Source organism: Sabethes cyaneus, chromosome 1 (genome assembly GCF_943734655.1).
Source record: "Sabethes cyaneus chromosome 1, idSabCyanKW18_F2, whole genome shotgun sequence".
NCBI lineage: Eukaryota > Metazoa > Arthropoda > Insecta > Diptera > Culicidae > Sabethes > Sabethes cyaneus.
This window is the reverse complement of record NC_071353.1, coordinates 108,863,605-108,886,059: the sequence shown is the minus strand read 5'-3', so window position 1 is coordinate 108,886,059 and position 22,455 is coordinate 108,863,605. Positions and strand designations below refer to the sequence as shown.

The 22,455-nt window shown below is 42.6% G+C and overlaps 1 protein-coding gene across 6 annotated transcripts in view; it reads left to right on the top strand.

Moving 5' to 3' along the window:
- LOC128733096 (kinesin-like protein Klp10A) overlaps positions 1-13,721 on the top strand; it is a 155,074-nt gene extending 141,353 nt beyond the window's left edge. For 5 of the 6 annotated variants that reach the window (XM_053826708.1, XM_053826705.1, XM_053826706.1 and 2 more), the window contains exons 5-10: positions 4,463-4,557; positions 4,622-5,154; positions 5,221-5,467; positions 5,528-6,184; positions 6,250-6,424; positions 12,023-13,721. In XM_053826708.1, coding sequence (XP_053682683.1) covers positions 4,463-4,557; positions 4,622-5,154; positions 5,221-5,467; positions 5,528-6,184; positions 6,250-6,424; positions 12,023-12,168 — 1,853 coding nt within the window. In that variant the 3' untranslated portion in view covers positions 12,169-13,721. The remainder of the gene's footprint in view (positions 1-4,462; positions 4,558-4,621; positions 5,155-5,220; positions 5,468-5,527; positions 6,185-6,249; positions 6,425-12,022) is intronic. The other variant, XR_008411861.1, reaches the window with a different exon arrangement.
- Positions 13,722-22,455: the final 8,734 nt, after the last annotated feature.

Below are 22,455 nucleotides of genomic sequence, written 5' to 3'. Positions count from 1 at the left end.
CGATAAGAAACCGGTTTTAGCGCATCTAGCAGTTTTTGGAACCCCCGTAATTGTCCATATTCCCAAGGAGAAAAGGTCGAAGCTGCATCCCAAAGCAATAAGGACGATCGTAGTTGGATATTCTGATTGCCACAAGGGCTACAGGTTGATCGATGCGAGAACACACAAGCTGAGGGTCGATATATGCGATTTGTTCCAGGTGATACACTGATACATTAAGAAAGACGAATCGGTTGTTGAACAACAGGTAGGCGAAATCCAACATTCTGTAGGACAAGATCGTGTCCCAGAGACCAATCTCGAAGAAGATACACAGAGCGTTATTTCGTTTCCTGATGATGAGTTTTCCGATCTCACGAGTGGAAACAAGATCTTTCTATGACTCGGGGGGAGATTTTAGAGGAGCTGAATGAAACGGTTGTAAAAGTAAAAGGCGATGTCAGGTGTTCATCGCGGAACAACAAGGGAGTTCCACCTCTACGTTATGGTTAGCTGCGAAGTCGCAAGATCCGTGTACAGTCACGGAAGCAAAGAATAGTCCACACTAGAATGAATGGAAAGCCGCGATGAAGGAAGAAATTAATTCCTTGAAAAGCAACATTACGTGGGTCATGACGAACCTAACAGTTGGCAAACAAGCAGTAGGATGCGAATGGATTTTCAACCAAGTACCTGTTAGCAAGAGGAACCGAACGCGATCCTTCTCGCAAGTGTCGTAATCGACCGGAATGAATTCGAGGTGCTGGACGAATTTGTATACCTCGGGATGTTGAAGAACGTCGGATAACAAACGCAGCAGCGAAAAACGCAGGCGTATTCTTGATGAAAGCCGTGCTTACTATGGACTCCACAAGACCATAATGTCGGGAAAATTTTACCTTCGTAATAAACATGTCATGTACAGAACGCGAATAAGGCCGGTAGTCCACTACTGGCACGAAACGTGGACAACACTGGACAGAGGAAGCACTGGCCATTTTAGATCGTCATGTGCTTAGGATCTTTGGCGGAGTATGTGAGAACGGTGTATAGAGGAACTTCGGTGAATCCAGTAGCCAGAGACGGACAGCCAAGGACCGAGTATGTTGGCAGAACATTGTTATGCAGGTGAAATCCCAAAAGCCGTCGCACAACGATAAGTAAGTAAATAAGAACGCTGACGTTTTGGTGGACATGGAATTCGGGTCCCACACACATGACCGTCCGTTTGGCGGTGGAATACGAAGGCTATGCATGATACAGCCACCGGTTGGCGCAGTCATACCTGCGATTGTACAGCAGAACGAATGCGTTCTGATCTTTCTTTTTAGCATTTTCGTTTCCATCAAGCTTCCTTTCCCGTTTTGAGCAGTGAATGACTGCAAAACAGTCAATTGCCGAGCAGTCACCGCACTAAAGAAAAGCAACCATGCTATCATAAGATTCAATACTATAAAACAAAACAACCACTACCTGTGCATGGGAAAAGTCGGACGGACGCCATCCGATACAAACGAATCTTTTTTCTTGTATCGGACCGACGCCGAATGACAAACTTTTACTGTGAGTAGCCGATTCGGAGACAAAAAAGAGAAACGAAAAAACATGCCACCTTGTGCTCTCAGTTAGTTTGCAGTTTACACTCTTCAATATGAACGCAAAGCGGAAGAAACTGTTGGCTTCTCTTGAGAGGCCACATCATAGATTGTCGGCTGCACTCTTCGCAAGCAGCAGATTGACTGCATTCAAAAAACAGTCAAATGATCGTGTTTGAAGCGCAAGTCGAATGCAGAAAGCGTACGCATACGCATTCACGCAGTCACAGTCAACTTGCGGTCCCATTTTAAATCACTTCTATAAATCCCTGATACTTCGTTTTTTTATATCAATATGCATTCATGTCTTTTCATTGTAGTCTAATCTATATCCATTCTAATACATACTTTGGCTTATTAAGCTAATTTAAAACATTTATTGGGTACGAAAATTAAAAAATTCTTGAAAACTAAGAAAAAACTCAGGCACCAGAGGGTTAAACTCCAAGTTTTATGTAACTGGTAACTGGGTTGGTAACAAACACAAGCAACCTTGAACAAAGAATAGTATGTTACCGGCAACAACTACAAATTTGTGCCCCTGCCCATGCTATGCTGCGCTACGCTACTTGAAAAAAAAGTGTAGCCCTATTAGGTGGATTTAATAAAAAAAAAATAAATTTTATACTTTTTGAAACACACATTCCTTTTAATTGCACAGTTAAACTATTGAGAAAGGCTTTCAAACATAAAATACTTGTTCAGATCCGTGGAATTCTGGTCGCAGATTGTTTCTCTGCGGTACATAATGCTGTACAAAAGAGAGTCGAAGTACTCAAAACCGATTCTCTCGTTCAGCGTACGGTATGTTGAATACCGATATAACCATTAGCACCAAAAATGCAAGCTATAAGCTTCCAATTACAAGTAAATATATATACTCGTCAAGTCCACGCACATGTTAAATAATACCAGGTGGGCAGAGCTCTAAATCAGACTGACTGCAAATTTACAAACGAAAAATTACAATCTCATACCCCGGCAAAAAGCATCGGTCAATTAATACTCAACTAGTTAATTTGCCTTATTTTGCCAAATAATAATATATTGATGTAAACTAAACAATCTAAAAGCATCAATCAGTATATCGCCAACTTTGCAAGCTTTTGCACGCTATATTCAGCAGAATATCCACCACAGTAGGTCAATTACAGGATATGTATTCCACATGCATTCGTTGTTCAGACCAGCAGCCTCGCTTACTTCTCGCACACAGGTAACTACCTGAATCTTTCCTCGAGGATTTTAATGGCAACCCGCTCGACGTTGCAAAAAATAATTGGCTCACAAGCCATAACTTTCGAAGGATAAGCAAACTCTGCTGATGCACTTCGCTCATCATTTTATAATTGAAAAATCAATGCAGCACTTTGGTGGAATCCAGCAGGGATTAGCTTTTCAATTGATTATTACTGACGCCATGCAGGGGGGAATGTAATGAATTGATGAGGCCTATTAGGAAAAATTATTCACGGTAAATATTCTAAACCTATCAAGGTCGTAATATAAACGTTCAAATGTTCTAAATTGATATTTGCCATGACAGCTATTTACGTTGAATACCATGTCTTCAAGTGACGTTCTTTCATTGGCAATTAAGATGAGCGCACGCATAGAATAGTTGATAAAACATTTTACTTATGTGATTCCACGATTGCACCGTGTGCAACAATTATTAGAGACTGCTTTTAATCACATGACCATATGTACATAGTTTGTACGGCGACAATACATTTTACGGTTGAAACTGTGTTCATTACGAATACTGTGCATTTTCAACTACTATCCTGATCAACTCGAACGTTCTCCTGAGCTGAAATGCTTGCGTTGATATTTTACTTCAAACAATATTTCAGAGCATTTTACTCTGATCAACTAACCCTCATATGTTTTGCACCAACACATTTGTCTTTAATGCAACGGTCGCGCGAGATATCCGATGACCTGACAATGCCCTAGTTTTTGGGCATTCTTTGCCCGCCTCCCCAGAGGAACACCTTCAGGAAGACCCTAGCAAGCGATCATGCGCCCTGGGGTCGATGAGTGTGGTATCGGCCGTAATTTGCATATCAGATTGGTGGAACCGGCCGGTGGCATTGGCTTCCGGTTTCGCGGCTGCGGTCATCAGATTTCCTTTTCACGTAAATTACGACGAACGACGATGGGTTTAACCTAACCTGGCCCAGTTTAGTGCAGTTTTCTCCGAATCGCTGTGCCGCCGTGTCTTTCACTCAATGTGCTTGCTGCTTCTTATATGTTTGCACAGGAGAGTAGCTCTATATGCAAAAGTTCGCAAAAGTTTCGCTTCCAATTCCTCGTCTAACACGACCAATCATGAACGAAATCGAAACTTGTGGCGTGAAGAAACCCAATTACCTACCTCTTTGGTAAGCTTCCGAAAGTTTTTTTTATTTTATTTTTGATTTTCTTTCTGTTTTTCACGCGGTTGCTCGAGAGGTGGACCGAGACTGAGTAAAGGGTTTTCACATCGTTGACTGGTAGTCGGTTGCAGTCGTTCCCTGCATGTGGTTTGTTGATTGTAGATCAATCGAATGGATTGTAAAAATTAGTTTGACAACTTGATAGTAACACAGTATGGCAATATTTGGAATGAGTCAACTGTAAAATGCAAATTCAAACGATTGCGGTGTCAGCCGTAAAAGCTGGTGTTAAAAAGAAAAATGTAAAAGTTTCCCTGCAGAAGCATCGTACTGCAGCGGATTTCAATGCAGGTTTGCAGATAATTGTGTTGTTTTATTGAACACTGTCTTTGGAAGAAACTGAGGAAAATTTCGCAAAATTTCCGTATAAAATTTTTATACTTTTAATGAATATAATAAGTTGAGAATTTCTGCGACTCATCACTTTTATTTTATCGTCTTTTGCAGGAGCTGCTCGCGCAGCACGAACCTCGCTGGCTCCCAGTTACAACGGTCACGATCAGTCGGAAAACATTCCCCCACAGAAAGCCAAGCAGGCCAAGGTATTTCTACTCGAATCCGCCAATCACCTGAATCCAGAATAATCCGCTTACTGTTTTCCCGCAGGCCCAGCCAACCAGCCGAATGTCGATGGCTTCGCAGCCGGCTCCGGTAGCCACTCAGATCGCACAACCGGTGGCGACTACGGCCGCCGCGCAGCTCAGTGCGGCCGCCTCGAACTCGCGGCGATCGTACGTGGTCAAAGAGGTGGAACGGTTGAAGGAGAATCGCGAAAAACGTCGAGCCAAGCAGGCAGTCATACGGGAGGAGAAAAATGCCCTCATGAACATGGACCCAGGAAACCCGAACTGGGAACTGGCGGCCATGATCCGTGAGTACCAAAGCCAGATTGACTTTCGACCGCTGCTCGATGGGCAAGCCATCGAAGATCACCAGATTACAGTTTGCGTACGTAAAAGGCCACTCAGCCGGAAGGAAATGATGCGCAAGGAATTGGATGTCATCTGTGTGCCCACGAAAGATACGCTTATAGTTCACGAGCCCAAAACCAAGGTTGACTTAACGAAGTTTCTAGAAAATCACAATTTTAGATTTGACTACGCTTTCGATGACTCCTGCGGCAATGAACTGGTTTACAAGTAAGCTTTTCCTAAAAGAATTTCTATTTATGATCAAATTAACAAAAATTAACAAAAATATTTCAGATATACCGCCAAACCGTTGGTGCAAACCATTTTCGAGGGAGGAATGGCCACGTGCTTTGCCTACGGTCAGACCGGATCAGGAAAAACGCACACTATGGGCGGTGATTTCAATGGCAAGGTACAGGACTGCAAGAACGGTATCTACGCTATGGCAGCCAAGGACGTATTCGCGTATCTACATAGCGCAAAGTATAACCATCTGAACCTGGTGGTTTCAGCGAGCTTCTTCGAAATCTACAGTGGAAAAGTAAGTAGGATTATGGTTACATAAATTGTGATTGTTTTATAAAAACAATTTCCTCGCTAGGTATTCGATCTCCTCTCGGACAAGCAGAAGCTACGTGTCCTCGAGGACGGTAAACAGCAGGTCCAAGTGGTTGGGCTCACGGAGAAGGTGGTCGATTCCGTTGAGGAGGTTCTAGGTATCATCAATCACGGTAATAGCACTCGAACTTCTGGCCAAACCTCGGCCAACGCCAACTCTTCGCGATCGCACGCCGTATTCCAGCTGGTAGTACGGCCGAAGGGCTCCATGAAAATACACGGTAAATTTTCCTTCATCGATTTGGCCGGTAACGAACGGGGTGCGGACACATCGTCCGCTAATCGACAAACCCGCATGGAAGGAGCAGAAATCAACAAGTCACTGTTGGCGCTAAAAGAGTGCATTCGAGCGCTGGGCAAGCAGAACGCTCATCTACCATTCCGCGTAAGCAAGCTGACGCAGGTGCTGCGGGATTCGTTTATCGGAGAGAAAAGTAAGACCTGTATGATTGCTATGATTTCGCCGGGATTGAGCTCGTGCGAGCACACGCTAAACACGCTGCGATACGCAAATCGCGTTAAGGAACTGGTGGCCATTGATCCGTCCGAACGGTCGGACGACGTTGAACCGATGGAAAGTGACGAGCCGAAGAATGGTGTCCTATCGGAGAACGATCTAGCACAGCTGCGATCGTTGAACGTAAGTTGAATACCGTTAGTCGGGAGCATAGAAACTAATTTGTTCGTGATTTTTTTTCTGCACAGGAACATGATATGTCGGTTGAGCTGTACAACCAGCATGCGGCCATTTCGGACTTGCAGCAAACGGAGGAGGAGGTGGTCGATCACCACCAGAAAGTAAACGAATTCCTTATGAAATTCTTGCCCGAATCGAGAGAACTGTACAAGCAAACAAACTATGTGGACTATGATCAAGATGGTAAGTTTGGTTTTTATACAATTTTTGCCGTTAAACGAATGCATGACTCACAAACAAATTACATATCTCTAAACCGTTGAGCTTTTCATTTGCTTTTCTGTATTTCGGCGGCCCGGTTGGTCGAACAAAAGTGAATTGGCGTTGACGGCAGTATTGCAGTTTTCGTAACCTGCGTTCGCAGTGGCAGGAAACGCAAAAATACTTCCCTTCCTTTCTTTCTCACACCAAAATCTTTACAACACCAGCAACACCGTCATTGCGAACAGTATTCTTCATTCCATCAACAAAATGGGCGAAACAACTCATTCGAAACAAATCTAACGAAAGTAAGATCCGTCGAAATACAGAATGAGGCTGGCTGTTTCCTTTGAGGGACAATGAACGTTTCTGGATATTGATTTTCCACTTTCGTTCCCCAGGCATCTAACGATACCGTCTTACACTGCTTAACCTCCTTATGTCGCCTTTATTTTTGTTTGCCAGAAGGGCATTGGATTGCGCCAGCGCACTAGAGAGAGAAAAAAGACGAAGCAAAATTTTCAATGAGATGGTTTTGAATACTTAACTGTTGTGACATATCATATCAGGTACGGGTTTCAAACAATGATGGGTTCGAAAAACTATGTTGCAGCGATATTTAAGAAATAATTTTCAAAATGCTATCTTTCTCGATCGCACTAACGCTGTTTGATGCTTGCGCTGCTTCGGCCTTAATTATCGTCTTTTGTGACAGGCCCCGATTGCTGTATGTCGTCTTACTTTACCTTGCAATAATACGATCTAGTAGCCACTGCTAATATAAAATACTGAAAAAGGTTGGTTCCACAAACCCCTTTTAGTTGGGGCTGAAAATATTTCGAGAAAATCAGTTATTTGTTTTCCTACAATTGTGTCAAAAGCACATGTGGGATTTCTCAAACAAACAATTCAAGTAGTTCGTAGACTACCATCGTTGTATGATGGTTCAGGTATACTTTGCTCAGCTGACTTGCTAACTCTATCTAGCAGAACCTCCAAGCCGAGATTCGAACGTACGACGATTGGCTTGTTAAATTAGCATCGTAGCTCGACCAGCTTAACACTAACCAAACGTAATGGCAGAATGCCAAATCCGGATAAAACAGCGTCTCGCCTCAGTGAGACTGCAGGAGGCGCTTCCGTAGGCAAACGAAGAAGTTTTTTGCGAATTTGTCCACCTTCTTCCTGCTTACCTCCTTAGGAACAGTCAACTGTGATGTGGCAACGTAAGACTGCTGTCCTTGATGTAAGTCTCGTCCTCTGTTACGCACGACACACCTCGGTTTCGTTTCGGTTTACTCTGGCCACTGTGTCTTGTTTGCCGTTCCGGTTCGGTGCCTTCCGGACCTTGAAAACGTAAAGGTTTTGGAAAACCAGATGGAAACATTCGCCGTATGTATCACAAATGTTGACCGACGTTTCTACAGACTCCGCAGCTTCCTGGTGGTCGTGCCGGACCACCGTAGGGTCATCTGAATCTCCTTGAATAACTTTACCATCCGGGACACCGTCGAATGATGGGTTCCCAGGTGCTTTACGATACATCGGTGAAACGCAGTCCAGTTTTCCATGACTGCGCACATGATTTTTTGGTGGATCTGCTCTTGCTCTGATGCTGCCTCGGTAACCACTTAACGATTTAACAGATTGTGATGAAATTCTGCCAACGAAAATTGAGCTTGTTTTAGTAGAGATTTCATCATTTTTTTAATTCTACTATAAAAAGTAATCTATGTGTCTTATTTTTTTCGAGTGCAATGTTTATACTTTGTAGAGTTTTGGGTTACCTTTCCAACTTCCTTGTGGGTGAACGATTCATCATAGTCAACCCTGTCAACACGAACTACTGAAGATGTAACAAGATAACTGGTAGATCGCCCATAGATTGTCGTAATTTCTGGAAGGCTACGTCAAGCTTTGTCTGAATAGCGATTCAATTCAGTGCTCCATCGCTGGAATAAACTCCATGGCAAACATCGACCAGCAGTAGCCGTTGTAGGGCAAAAAAGACGCCATTGTGTCTTATAGCAAAGCAAAGCCTAGGTGCTACATTCCGTTATCGAAACATGACCTTTTGTTTTTTTATACGACAAACTTCGCAGCCAGCTGTTAGAGTACAGGACAATTGCAGGGCCAGTTGCTACGATCCTATTGACTCTAACAGCCTCTCCCAGTCGAGATTCGAACATTCGACGACTGTCTTATTAGGCCAGCGTCGTACCTCGGGGCCAACTGGGAGGGTTGTGTCTTATTATACTAACCATTTTTTCGTGGTTGAATCGGTCAAATACTAGATCCTGAATCCGGTTAAGGATCACCTTGCAGAGTACGCCCAATGTTTCTAATCGAGCGAGAAACCAAAGATGCCTAACTCTTCCGCGAGCGTGTCTGAAAAGCATAGTATTCAACACTTATGCCACTCGGGCAAGCGTAAGACAAACAGAAACCGTTGCTGTGTGCAGAAATTCTGCTACCTACATCTTCGCAAACGCACAGCCTTGTAGTCTCTTCCTGCATAGCCCACTCGCGAGGCAAACAACTTGTGAGCATCCAGTTGCTTGTGAGGGCTAGCGGCGCCTTGGGATATAGATTTTGCATTACTTTTTTCTTCTTCATCTTCACCCTCGATTCTACTCGCAAGTGATCGATATCAGCAGCTCGGACTGCAAGGACGAGCGAAAGCGACGACCGTGGCTGCTAGATAAATACACACCCGCAAAAACTATTTGTCACAGTGCATGAATAAATAAGAGCGAGACTCCGAGCTGACTGAAAGCTCTGAGCATCTCGGTTAAAACTCCTTATCGCTGCTTCAATTTGAGTCCCAGATGGAACCTTAGATTTTGCGCAAATAATTCGACAAAAAGTGAGTGTCAAGTTTTGCTAATCTGCTTCATTTGAAACTTATCCCAGTGCGCCACCAGTCTCACGACCAGCTGATTCCCCACGAAATTATTGACTCGGGAATAAGTTATGCTGGAAGACGATGTGAGGATGTGCGTGCGCGAGTGAGTGGGTAACAGAATGTCTGCACATAGCACCGGCGCTTGTTTCTGTTTATGCCTGCGTGTGCGGCGTAAGCGTTGAATGCTATGTTCCTCATGCTCTTTCGCGTGTGAGTAAGCATGGTTGACTTCTCGCTCGATTTGCAACGTTGATCTCTTTCCTCGTGATGCTGGTTGCTCTTCAACGGTTTCAGTTTTAGCTGACGGTAGCTCTAAAGCTCTAGGTTCATGTCCTCGGCGTCTCAGAGCAATACGCAATACCAATATCAAGCATCCTGGTATTGCCAAAGAACTCTAGAGGCTCAGTAGCAATCCAACTTCTCGTTATCGGGAAGCATTTGCACCTCGCATGTCAGAGTAGAGCAATACTCGTCCTTATGATGTCTTGTATTCACCTGAAATCGGCCAGTGGGCCAAACTTAGTCCCAGAATTTCAAGAATCAATCAGTACATTCTATGTTCTGAAAGTAGTGATCACTAGTCAGATAGAGTTCTTTTTTCATTTTCCGTAACCACCGAGTTGTTGGCGTAAAATCACTGTCAAACTGATGGGACTTCTTGGGTGTACCGGAGAGGAGCCGCATAACGAGTTTAGCTACCCACCTTAAAATCAATGCTGTTTGAGTTTCCCATCCCTAGCCTGGATAACCAATGCTCAAGAAAAAGATCATTTCTACTTTTTAGTTTTCCGAAGAAAAATATTTTGTACGAGTGGTGAATGACCCGTCGGATAAACCACTCAATAATAAACTCAACAACAAGAACTATTATATTGATTCGTTGACAGCTCCGACTCGATTTCTCTTTAGTTTATCTACTAGCTCAGGTATCTTATTTCTCCGCTGCTTTTGACCAACCAAAGCATCAAATCACTAAGCTGGAGATTCTCGGCAACGAATAGCAACTGCTTCACTGATCCAAATCGCACCTGTCAAATAGTTGCCTTAGGCGGTAAACCGTTCGGTGAATTTTTTTTATCTAATGATTTAACGCTGCAGGGTCCAACTCCACCAATTGGCAGGTTAAAGGTTTTTAAATCCCTGCTGCTTCATTGCTATTTATACACTCATACCTTCTCTTTATAATTTAATCTATCCATTTAAATATTTGGCTTAATTTATTACGTAATTTGCAACATTTGTTTCTTGCGAAAGTTGAAGAATTCCTCAAAAACTAAGAAAAAGTTGGACATTAGACGGTTAAATTTAAGGAAAACAATTACTGACCTGTCAGATTTGAACTAAAGGTTAGAAACATCCGCCAAAAATTTCTCTGTATTACGACTTACGACGATTCAAACTTCGAACACTTAAGCCATGCTGAAACTTTCTTCAAAGTAAAATGCTCGAAAACATCTATATTCTACCCCCATGAATGGTTCAATAGCATGACAATTTATTTATTTTCATGGGAAAATTTAAAAAATGAGGATAAAATGTTATTTTATAATGAAAAACACTAAAAAACTGCTGTTCGGTTTTGATTCAAACTTCGAACACTTGCATGGTCGACATTCAAAGCTCGAATATTTCAGTCTCAGACATCGAATACTTGTATTACTTTGAAAAGTATTAATGTTTTTAGTGTCATTCAACCTTAATAAGTGAAATTACATCCTTTTTCTAAACACTGTTTTTTTAAATCCACCTAACAGTGTGATTTAAATTTTTCACGCAATAATTAGTTTCAATCCTTATTTCTGAAGTCAATTGCTAATATTTACGAACTCCGTGAACCACATCTAAAGGAAGTTTACTTTCTACAGCTTTATCAATGCAGACAATTAATTTTCCCGAAGGAAAACCCGAAAAAACCGGATATTGTTCCTGGGTGTTCGAAGTTTGAATCACACCTCAAAACGTGATTCAAACTTCGAACACTTTTTATTTATCTAATATCTTTGAAATTGTATTTTAACTATGTTTTAGTACATATATATCTTGCACTTACCTAATAATCGCGCTGTGGGAAGGTAAATGTTCTAAAATTGGGAAAATAATGCAAACGAAAAAAAACAGCTACTTTTGCATGAAACGCCTAGAGTATGCGAACGAAGTTAACATCTGAGTTCTCACTTTTTTCCAACGCCTCCCGATTTCTTACAAAGAGTCCTACAGTTCAAAGTCATACCTCACCGGATAGAGGACATTCTAACGAACACGGTGGTGTACAATAAACATAATATTTTATAATATTAGCGATACTAACAAGCATTTTATTCTGAAGTGTTCGAAGTTTGAGACTGTTCTAAGTTTGAATCAGAACGGTATCAACATTCCTCGATTTCCCTAGCCAACCATTCGACTTTGTTTTCGAAACCCAACGGCTGCTCTGACACTTGCGCACTCCTGGGGCCTGTTTCATCTAAAATTTGGCACATATTGCCTGAAGTTACTTCATTTTACGTAGGTTCGTACGGATCCTAAATACTGCTCACCTGTATGGAGCGACTAGCACCAGAATGGAGTCAACTGAAAATTCCTTGTATTTTTTAATCCTCTAAACTGACAACCATTCCCTCAAAAGCTCCGCAAAAAAAAACTAGAATTCACTCTTTTTTCGTGTCTCATTACAGCTTACTGCAAACGTGGCGAGGAACTGTTCACCCAGCTAGCCGAGATCGCAACGACCTGCAAGGATCTGATGTCGGAGTTCCGCGCCAAGCTAGCCAAGGAGGAAATGCTGTCGCACAAGATCAATCCCGAGCGGAAGTACAAGTAGAAAAAAAACAACACCCGCGCGTGAGCGCACCACGCACCACCGCGGTGGGCGCTGTGTATAGGTGTGCGTTATTTTTTCTTCTTCTGTTTTTTACTGTGTGTCGTTTGTTTTTCGTTTTTCGTTTTCGTTTTTCGTCGGTGCAATTGGCAACGGCAACGAATGCGGAAGCTGCGCTATCCATATTTCCAAACAAGCAAGCAAGTTTGCACCACCAGCACTTCGCTCGAGAGGGGGTCTGTTTTATCTCCGAATAGAAATCTTTAAAAATTGTTATGATACGAAAAACGAAAGGCAAGCTCCCGTATCAGAAAAGGAGTCGTGTAGAGAAGGAGAGAAAGAGACGAAAATGCAAAAATGTTTTGTGTATGGTATGCAAAGAATATTTATTAATTTAACACCTTTGCCGTATCAGCTTTTTTTTACTATTTTTATTTTTTACTCTAATGCTACACACTATAAGAGACGGAAAAACGGACAAGCCAGCTATGTAATAAAGGAACGAGATCTAAGGTTGGTGAGTGAGTGAGAAAACGAGAGACAGTAGGGCATAGTTGAAACAAGGAAATACCAGCAAGTGGCATTGCGAGAAATGAACAAACAATACATTAATTCGCAAAACGATTCCTAATAAAGAAATATCATTAACACTAATACTTCTGCTTTCTCGAAAGAGTTCCTAAGGTAAATCGCACGTAAATTCCAAGTGTGAAACTGGAACGATCGGCAAAGCGGAACGACCAACATATAATTGTTAAGCATTATTAAACTAATCGATCAAATCATAAGTTGTCTCTCTTAAATCACCGCAGGACCCATCTGCAGAGATTAAACAGATTCCAGTAGTTCTCTTTAGTTCATGATACCAGTTTGTTTTTATTTCAACTGTATGCGTTTAGAATTGACTGATCTGCTTAGAAATTTGTCTCTGGTAGTCTCTGCTAGTTGCCGGACGTTCGAATAACTAAAAGCATATGTTGTCCAGCAAAATGCAGTCTTTGCAACAACGCAGAGGTCTCAGGATCGTTGAAGACAAAAAAAGCTAACAAATGATGTAGTGCGTGCATGAGAGAAAGTAAAACAGTGAAAGATACTAAAGTTGTAGATAGTAAGAGCTTATATAACAAAGCAAACAAATAAATGAAAGACAACACTAAACACAGCAGAAATATAAAAAAAATACTTATAGCAAGAAATGAATATAGAAACTATCAAAAGAAGCCCATATTTGGTTTGGTAGACGTTTCTGTTTTGACGCACAAAAACAGACGAATATCTGAGTGAATATTTAAATTAACAAAGGACTTTCTTTTACAGTAGTACTGCTGGTCGATACCAGATAGCTTCGCTTAAATTTATTTTAGCTTTATTCTTCTACTATTCAAACCGTCTATACCTACGAACCGTGTTGCAAACGCGAACAATAATTTCTTTTAACAAAAATTGGTTGCGAATGGCTTCTGAAACAGTGATTATTCGATTAAACTTGGTTGTTTTAGAACGAAACGATAAATCTTTTTTACTCATGCTACCATTGTAACAAGCAAAATTTAAAAAAAAAACGAAGAAAAAAAAAACATATTTCTCTGCGTGTTCGTTATTTGTAGCTGGTTTTATCACCTTTATTTTAATCCTCCATTATTCCAAGGTAGGCAGATGTGAGCCATTCAAAATTTATAACTAGTCAATGAAACTTGTTGGATTGGTAATTGGGCTGGCCACGTCGCAAGGATGCCGGACAACTGTGCAGTGAAATATGTCCTTTTCAAGAACTCCACCGGCACCTGGAATATAGGGGCCTAACATGCCAGATGGTTTGACCAGGTTGAAGCCGACTTGCGTGTGTCAAGACGCTCACCGAATTGGCGACGAATAGCCCTGGAAATGAGGATGGTCACACCATCTACCAGATCTGCGGCAATACACACAAGCTGGACGCAGGTTATATAGTGAGGGGTGAGATGAGCGGGTGGTGGCCGATCAACCCACGATCCTGAATTTGCAGATTAAGAATTAAGGGTGCACAGCCGTCACCTCGAAAATACCGATGACGACAAAGACGAATTTAATGCGCTGTTGGAGCGCGAATACAAACGGTTCCCAAGACATGATGTCAAAATCATCATCGGAGACTATATAATTCTCAGGTTTGTCAGCAGGAGGAATATAAACCGGTGAGTGGACGGCTCAGCGCACACTCTAAAACGAACGAAAACGGCCTAAGACTTGTCGACTTCGCCACCTCCAAGAACATGGCCATACGTAGTACCTTTTCCCAGCATAATCTTCACCATCGGTACACCTGGAGATTATTCAACTAGACGAAATCACAAATCGACCTCGTTCTGATAGATGGCGGCACTTTTCAGACAGACGTCAAAACCTATCCGGGCGCTAACCTAGATTTTGTTGAAGGTTAACCAAAAAGGACCGGAAACGGTGGCTCAATGACGTAGTTAAGACAAACACCTGTGATTACTAGCTCAGTACAAGAAAGAATGAGAATGTATGACAATGTCTAAAGAGAATGGTTGCCAGATGGGCAGTTAAAAATGAAGCGTTGCTTCAAGAACCGTGGGGTTCAACACTCCTTCTCTACGCTGGGTTGTCGAAGGCCAATCGCCTCCCGGTGTTACCGTAGCTTGATTGCTTGCAGGGGTTTGGTGAGCAGGTACTGGAGACGGACGATACCTTCTCGAACCATCTCCTTAATATAACTGTACTTCGTATCGATGTGTTTGGTTCGCTTCTCCGCACGGTCACCCATGATCAACGCTATGCAGCTTTAATTATCCTCCTGAACTAGCATTAGAAAATCCAGTGCCTCACCGACGTCTAGCATCAACTTCCTGAGCCATTGTACCTGCTGTAGGCACTCTGCTAGCGCGACGTACTCGGCCTCGGTACTGGAGAGCGCCACACACATTTGCTTATGGCAACTCCATCCAATAATGCCGCCGCTGAACTTGAACAGATAACCCGAGTTAGACTTCCGGTCGCTGACGTCGCCGGCACAGTCGGCTTCTACGTAGCATTCGAGTTTCCCGTCATCGTTGCCCAGACATAACTCCGTGTCGATGGTACCTTTTGGGTAACGCAGTACCGGCTTGGCCTCGCTCCAGTCTGCTTCCTTCGGTGCGGTCACTCGCCGGCCGAGACGGCTGCATATAACAAAGGCCCTATGAGACTCTGATATTGCTCTGCATTTTGGAATCGTCTGGTCTTCTCCTCCGTTTGTTCGAGAAAGCCGGGATCCATCGGGATTGTCGACGCTTTTGCATCCTGCATTCCGAACCACTCAAGGACACGATTCAGGCAGGCCTTCTGGTTGATGCGGTACTGTCCATTTACTACTCGAATTTGGATGCCGAGAAAGAAGGATAAGTCACCCATAACAGTGATCTTGAATTCACTGCTCATCGAATTCATTCTCCGTAGCACAGATAACAATGACGACATCGACGTAGATGAGTATAAAAATGTACCTGTCCGTTTCCTCCTTTATGTAGAGGCAAGGATCCGCCTTCGATTGATAATACACCATCAGCTTCAGGACCTTGTCAAATCGCTTGTTCCAAAGGTGAACAGCCTTGTTTCAGCCTATGCAAGCTGTGCTTCAAACGGCAGACTAGTTTCCGATCTTTGCTCTCATAGTCCGGCGGCTGCCGCATATAAAGCTCCTCCTCAAGTCGCCCGTGAAGGTAAGCGGTTTTGATGTCGATTTGCTTAGCCATCATCTTTATCCTACTTGCGATAGCTAACATCGTTCGAAATGTTACCTGTCGCACTACGGGAGCGAAGACCTGGTCGTATTCTGTCCTAAATCTTTGGCAAACCTCTTGCGCCACAGGCCGGGCCTTATAACGCACGAGGTTGCCGTTCTGGTCGCTTTTGCATTTGTAAACCCATTTGCTTGCAATTAGTTTCCTGTTCGGAGGCAACTCTACTAGCTCCAGAGTGCAGTTTTCCCGGTGCAACCGCGTCTCGTCGTCCATTGCCGATTTCCACGTGGCGGGCTGTGGACTGGAAATAACTTCATGAAACGTTTTGGGTTCGGTCGGGCTATGCTGCATCATGATGGCTTCTTCTATATATCTGACCGGTAGCACTCCAACGGTCGTTCTCTGAGAACGTCGCACATGCTGTGGTATTTATTTATTTGCTTCTACCATTGGATCCAGTTGGTCATAATGTTCCTAAGCGCTATGAGCATCGTCACCGTCGAGTCGAAATCTTTGCAACCAAGCAACGTCGTCGTCGACCCAGCCATGGAATCCCTCGTCCTCAGAATCATTTCCCAATACATTTTGTTCCACTGTCACTTTTGGAGGCTCGGTTAGTGTCAATTCCAATTCATTTTCGGCTGGCGTTGGCTGTTCAGCTGCTTCCTGTCAGTGCGTCTCGTTACCGATCGACTCGTTTTCGATCTCCAAGAACCTAACATTTCGGCTTATCACGATCTGACCGGTGGCAAGGTTGAACATCCTGTAGGCCTTATGCTTTTCTGAATAATCAACAAATGTCATTTTATTGACTTTTTTCACCAGTTTCTTGCGCTTCACTGCTGGAACCAAAACATATGCACTGCACCCGAATAGTTGAAGATCCCGATCTAAAGAGCTTCCTCCCGAACCAGGGGCCGCACTCTCACAGTCACCTCACCTCACCTCACTTCTTTCACCCGTCCTATTCTCACAGTCACGATCACCTCACCTTACAGGCCCCATTTGATTTGTACAGTATGACTCTGAGACAGTGACTCTGAGAATCACAAATTGTACTCTCACCTAAAAAACCTAAAAAAAAAGGTGAGGTGACGGTGAGAATAGGACTCGAAAGGGGTGCATCCTACTGCTGTTGAAGGCAAGCGGTTTTGTAAGTAACAGGCAGTGTTGATTGCTTCGGCCCAAAATCGTTTCGGCATACCAGCGTTCAACAACATGCATCGGCCCATGTCGCCCAGGAACCGATTTTTTTGTTCAGAAACGCCATTTTGTTGCGGAGTATTCCGCCCTGATGCCCTCTTTCGCATAGAAACGTCGAAGCGCATTGCTGGAGTTCTCGCCTCCTTGATCGAAGCGGATAACCGTGGCTTTCGGGCAAACTGGTTCTCCACCATTCTGACGTACTCCCGGATACATTGTTCCACATCCGACTTTTCCTTCAGGAAATAGATAAACGTGTACCGGCTATGGTCGTCGATGATGGATATAGCGGCAACCCCCTGGAGTCACCTCCATAGGTCCGCAAACATCCGTGTGTACAATGTCCAGGACTTTCGTTGAGGTCTTTTCGGCAACTTTCGAAAATGAAGGACGAACCTTTTTGCCCTGGATGCCACACTCGCAGGTCCAGCGAATGTCTCAATCCGTCACCTTCATACCTGTAGCCAAACCCTTCCGCTTTATCTCTCCCAGCACTTTCGGATTCCTGTGGCCGAGGCGGCGGTGCCATATGTTTTGGCAATCCTTCGTATGTTCTCGCGTTTTCACCTGCAACAAACGGTCGTTTGCGCATCGCACAAAGTCACCAACGGCAAGAACTGTCTTGCCTTACACCAGTTTACAGCCGGATTCATCGAATTCTGCCCGCACACCTTTCGATGCAAGCTTACTGGCCGAAATCATATTTCCGTCCAGGGAGGGGACGTACAATACACCTATCAACGTCAACTGAACAGTTTTACCATTGTCAGCAACACAATCGATCAAACAGTCTTCAGCACCTTCAACGCGATGTTCGGTATCGTCCGCGATAATTACACTTGCATGAGAACTCGACTCCATTCGGAGAAACGCACTACTGTCATTGCACATATGTTACGTCGCCCCAAAGTCGATCAACCACGATCGAAATTGATTTGCATTCATATTTCGCCGCACCATAAACGTGAACGACATTGAGTCGTTTTCACGCACTTGTTTCACTTTTTGTTCCTGTTTCGATTTATTCTTCTTTGGCGGTGATGAGTTCGATGTACTTGAGAAATTTGTCTACCTTGGCTCACTGGTAACGGCGGACAATAATACCTCCCGTGAAATTTGAAGGCGTATTATCAGCGGAACTCATGCTTACTATGGGCTTCACAAGCAATTGCGGTCGAGCAGACTAAGCCCCCGTACAAAGTGTACCCTGTACGAGACGCTTATTAGACCGGTTGTTCTCTACGGGCATGAACCATCGACAACGCTCGAGGAGGACCTGCGCGGACTTTTCGAACGACGAGTGCTAAGAACGACCTTCGGTTGTGTACAGGAGAACAGAGTATAGAGGCGGAGGTCCACATGAACTCGCACAGCTCTATGGCAAACCCAGTATCCAGGCGGGGCATGTTGCTAGAACGCCAGACAACTACCCTGCAAAGATGGTGTTCGCCTCAAATACGGTAGGAGCAAGACGACCAGGAGCGCAGCGAGCAAGATGGTTAGACCAGGTGGAGCGAGATCTAGCGCAGAATACTCGGTGTCCAAGGAGTTGGAGAGCGGTAGCCCACAACTGAGTTACGTGGAAAAACCTTGTTCAACAGGCAAGCCACTTAAGTAAGTATGTTATTAATAATTAGTTACTTATGAATTCCCTGCGATAAAACTGAACCTTGTCGTGGTGTAGGGCTTTTTAACTAATCAGTAAATAAACAGCGGTCACGTTTACTTCTGAATTTCAAAATATTTTTGTGATTTCAAGTGGGACTCGGGGTAAAAATTTACCAAATGTGATTATTGCGTTGTTCAGAAAGTGCTTTTATTCCGTTCAAGAATAAGGCCAGTATGGGGATAATAATAGATTATTAATAGATGTTTCTGTTTCTGGGATTCATCCCTATTTATCACAACTGTCACAAATATCTCCAAAAAATGTCGGATTGATTGGGTCGGTGGGGGCTTAAGGTTAGTAAGGGGTTGTACGCGGGATAGCAAATCCAGTCTGATACCGAAGGACCACTCTACAATGATTACGGGTAATAATAGAAGTGCTTAGGTAGTAGGACCGAAAATTAGGTCAATCCGTGTCGTGTGTTCGAGTCTCGGCTGAGCGGTGCTGCTGGATAGAGTCAGTAGGATTTTTGCACTGGCCCCATGGCTGTCCTGTGCTCTGATGGCCGGCCACGAGGTCGAGTCTTAGAGCAACGTTTAAGCCCACAGCTCTACTGCACTAGCTCTTTGATCTAGAGGGTTGGAAGGCGGGTGCGGTTCTATATTTTAAAGTTTCTGTCGACTACCGCGAACGTCCAGCTTATGCTGCGCTCAATTTACTTCGTATCTTGGGACAGTGCATAAATGCTGGGGGGATGAAAGACTAAATTTACCCTAATAAGTTGATAATCACTAATGCTCCAAATTTGCCTATCAGTTCATTTCTGGTTGTTTGTGTTGGAAAATTGATTGCGGGCGTGCGGCTGAGGATCGGTGTTAGGCGGGGCTGACGAATTCTCCACTTCTTCACTATATTGCATTTTACAACTCAAGCAGTACAAAAAGTCCAAAGCACATTTACAAATTCGATCTATCATATTTCTTCTCATCATCATCTTCATCATCATTATCATCATCATTATATTTAAAATATGACATTCCAGCCTTTGGCAGAGAGATCTTAGAGTCTGTTCGTGGAGTCCGCGCAGAGCTCCGCCTGCGGGCATAGACGTTGTCGGCTATGCTTGGGGCTCTATCTGTGTTTTAGTGGGCGACATTGCCTGTCTCGTCAGGTATAACTGATGTTTGAGGTCTCCCTGATACTTTGTTGACATCACAAAAGGGCCCAGCGCAGAGTTTTATACGCTATTAAGCGACCAGTTGGATAACCCGAAAAAAGGAACAAGGAAATAATTAGTTACTTATGAATTAAGTTATTTCTGGATGAACTTATTGGTATATTCATGCTTTTATTTACTTATCTACTTATTCATTTTATATCCACTCGCCAATTGATTCATGAATTTCTGCATCAACCTACTTATTTTGTTAGAATGCCGGATAACTACATTTGACACATTCCGCCGTGACGTTACAACGTTTTGACTTTTCTTTGCACAGTATTTATGTTTTAGCTGGAAAAATCGTTGAGAAACCCCCAAATATTATTATATATTTGGAAAGAGCATAAAATTTCCTATTAAAAGTGAACAAATTAAGAGCATTTGCTTTGCTCAGATTGTTTTGGAAAGCAAATATGTAGCGTGACGTTACAACGCGCCAGAAACACGTCTTTTGGTTCTTCTGTCAAAAAACATGAAAATTCTGCTCCCTTTCAAATTTTATCTAAAGATTTTCTTCTATGATTTGATAAGAGATGAATACTGAACAACTTGCCGTTTTCAGAATTCCGATAGTTAGTGAAGTTAATTTTGAAACAGCTTTTACTTTTCGTGACGTTACAACGCTCTGGTTTGCACAGAGAGGGTCGTAGCTCCGTTGTAACGTCACGAAAAATCTGTTCATTTAATATTCGTTAATTATCGCTGTTGCTGCCCTCTGTACATAAGGGATAATAGTATAATCAATATATATAGAATGCCAGTGTCGCTGGTGTTTCATGGATATTTTTGTGGCAAACATGTTGCTGGTTCGTGTCTTGGATACGGGAACTACATTGTCAAATTGCCCAATAGAAAATTTTCCTGCCGACGAAATACCCCAAAACGACCAAATCGGGTGATTTATCCTACGTGATTTACGGAGAAGCAGAAGGATTTTTTATTGGGTTGCCTTTTTAGTTTGACAATCAGATTCCCGTTTCGAATCGATCACTCACACATATGCGCATACAGTGTAAATACGTAATTTTCAAATGTGTGATGTTTACCACGAGCACTGCAGCGACACTGGCATTCTATATATATATTGATTCAACTGGGATAATCCAAAAATGTGTTGTTAATTTGTCTTTCACTATTTCGCCTACGTAATTGTGGGGTTGTTCACAAGTTAGTAGCGCAGTGGGAGGGATGCTAAGAAAGTGAGACATAAGTAATAGCATCAAAACCTTAAGACATTGCATAATAGTTGCTTCAGAAAAGTTTCTTCATTTAAAAAGCACTTTCTCGTGGTGAAAAAATATTCGGACATTAGGGTGTCCTCAAGCAGATACAAAAAATATTTTCTCTATTTTAAGTCAGAAATGATAGCTGTCTACAAAATTTTAAGAAACTTTGTTGAATACTGAAGATTTATATTTCGTACATGAAAAAAGTTTTAGTGCCAAACTCTTAGGGACACCCTTAAAAATAGTTTTTTTTCTTCGATCTAGCTCTTTAATAACGCTTCGTATGGCTTGAAAATGTTCTAATAAATTGGTAATCTAATTAAATTGCACATTTTTGTCGAAAATAGTAGGCTCTATCTTTTTCCCTTTAGAAGCTATTACTGGCTTTTTTATTTTTATATGTACTCTTTAATGTACTGTACCTCGGGGAAAAGCAGCTATAAACAGCTAATCTCACTTGTTTTTTGTGAGTCAATTTATGATGTATTCCACCATGTACAATATAGGACAGAACACTGAGGAATATCTAAAAAAAGGTATTATGAAGGCAACCGTAGGTGAACATGTCGAAATGAAAGAAACAAGGGATAGCTCCTAAAGGGAAAAAGATAGAGCTCTAGTATCTTCGACGAAAATGTGCAATTTAATTTGATTATCAATTTATTAGAACATCTAAAAGGTGTACGAAGCGTTATTAAAGAACTAGATCGAAAACCCTGTTTTTGAGGGTGTCCCTAAGAGTTTGGCTCTATAACTTTTTTCATGTAAGAAATAGAAATTTTCAGCGTTCAATGAAGTTTCTTGAAATTAGTTTTTCTTCAAATGTTCTGTAGACAGCTATCATTTCTGATTTAAAATAGAGAAAATATTTTTTGTATCTGCTTGAGGACACCCTAATGTCCGAATATTTTTTCACCACTAGCAAGTGCTTTTAAAATGAAGAAACTTTTCTGAAGCAACTTTTATGCAATGCCTTAAGGTTTCGATGTTATTACTTATGTCTCACTTGTTTTGAATCCGTCCGGTTGACCGCCGTGACGTTACAACACGAGCTTCAATCAGTTGTAACTTAGGTTCTACTTTACTTATCTCCATTCTTTAGGCACCGTTTTAAAGGTATTTTTGAGTACAAAGAGCATACGGATTATTAGATTGTTCGAATTTGTACTTTTCTGCGAAAGCGAAAAAGTACGCCTTTTTCGTGACGTTACAACGCATGAAAATGGCCCTATTTCATCCACTTGAAATACAAAATAACTGCAAAATTACATCCAAACTATTTTTGGAATGGATTCAGCATATATTCCT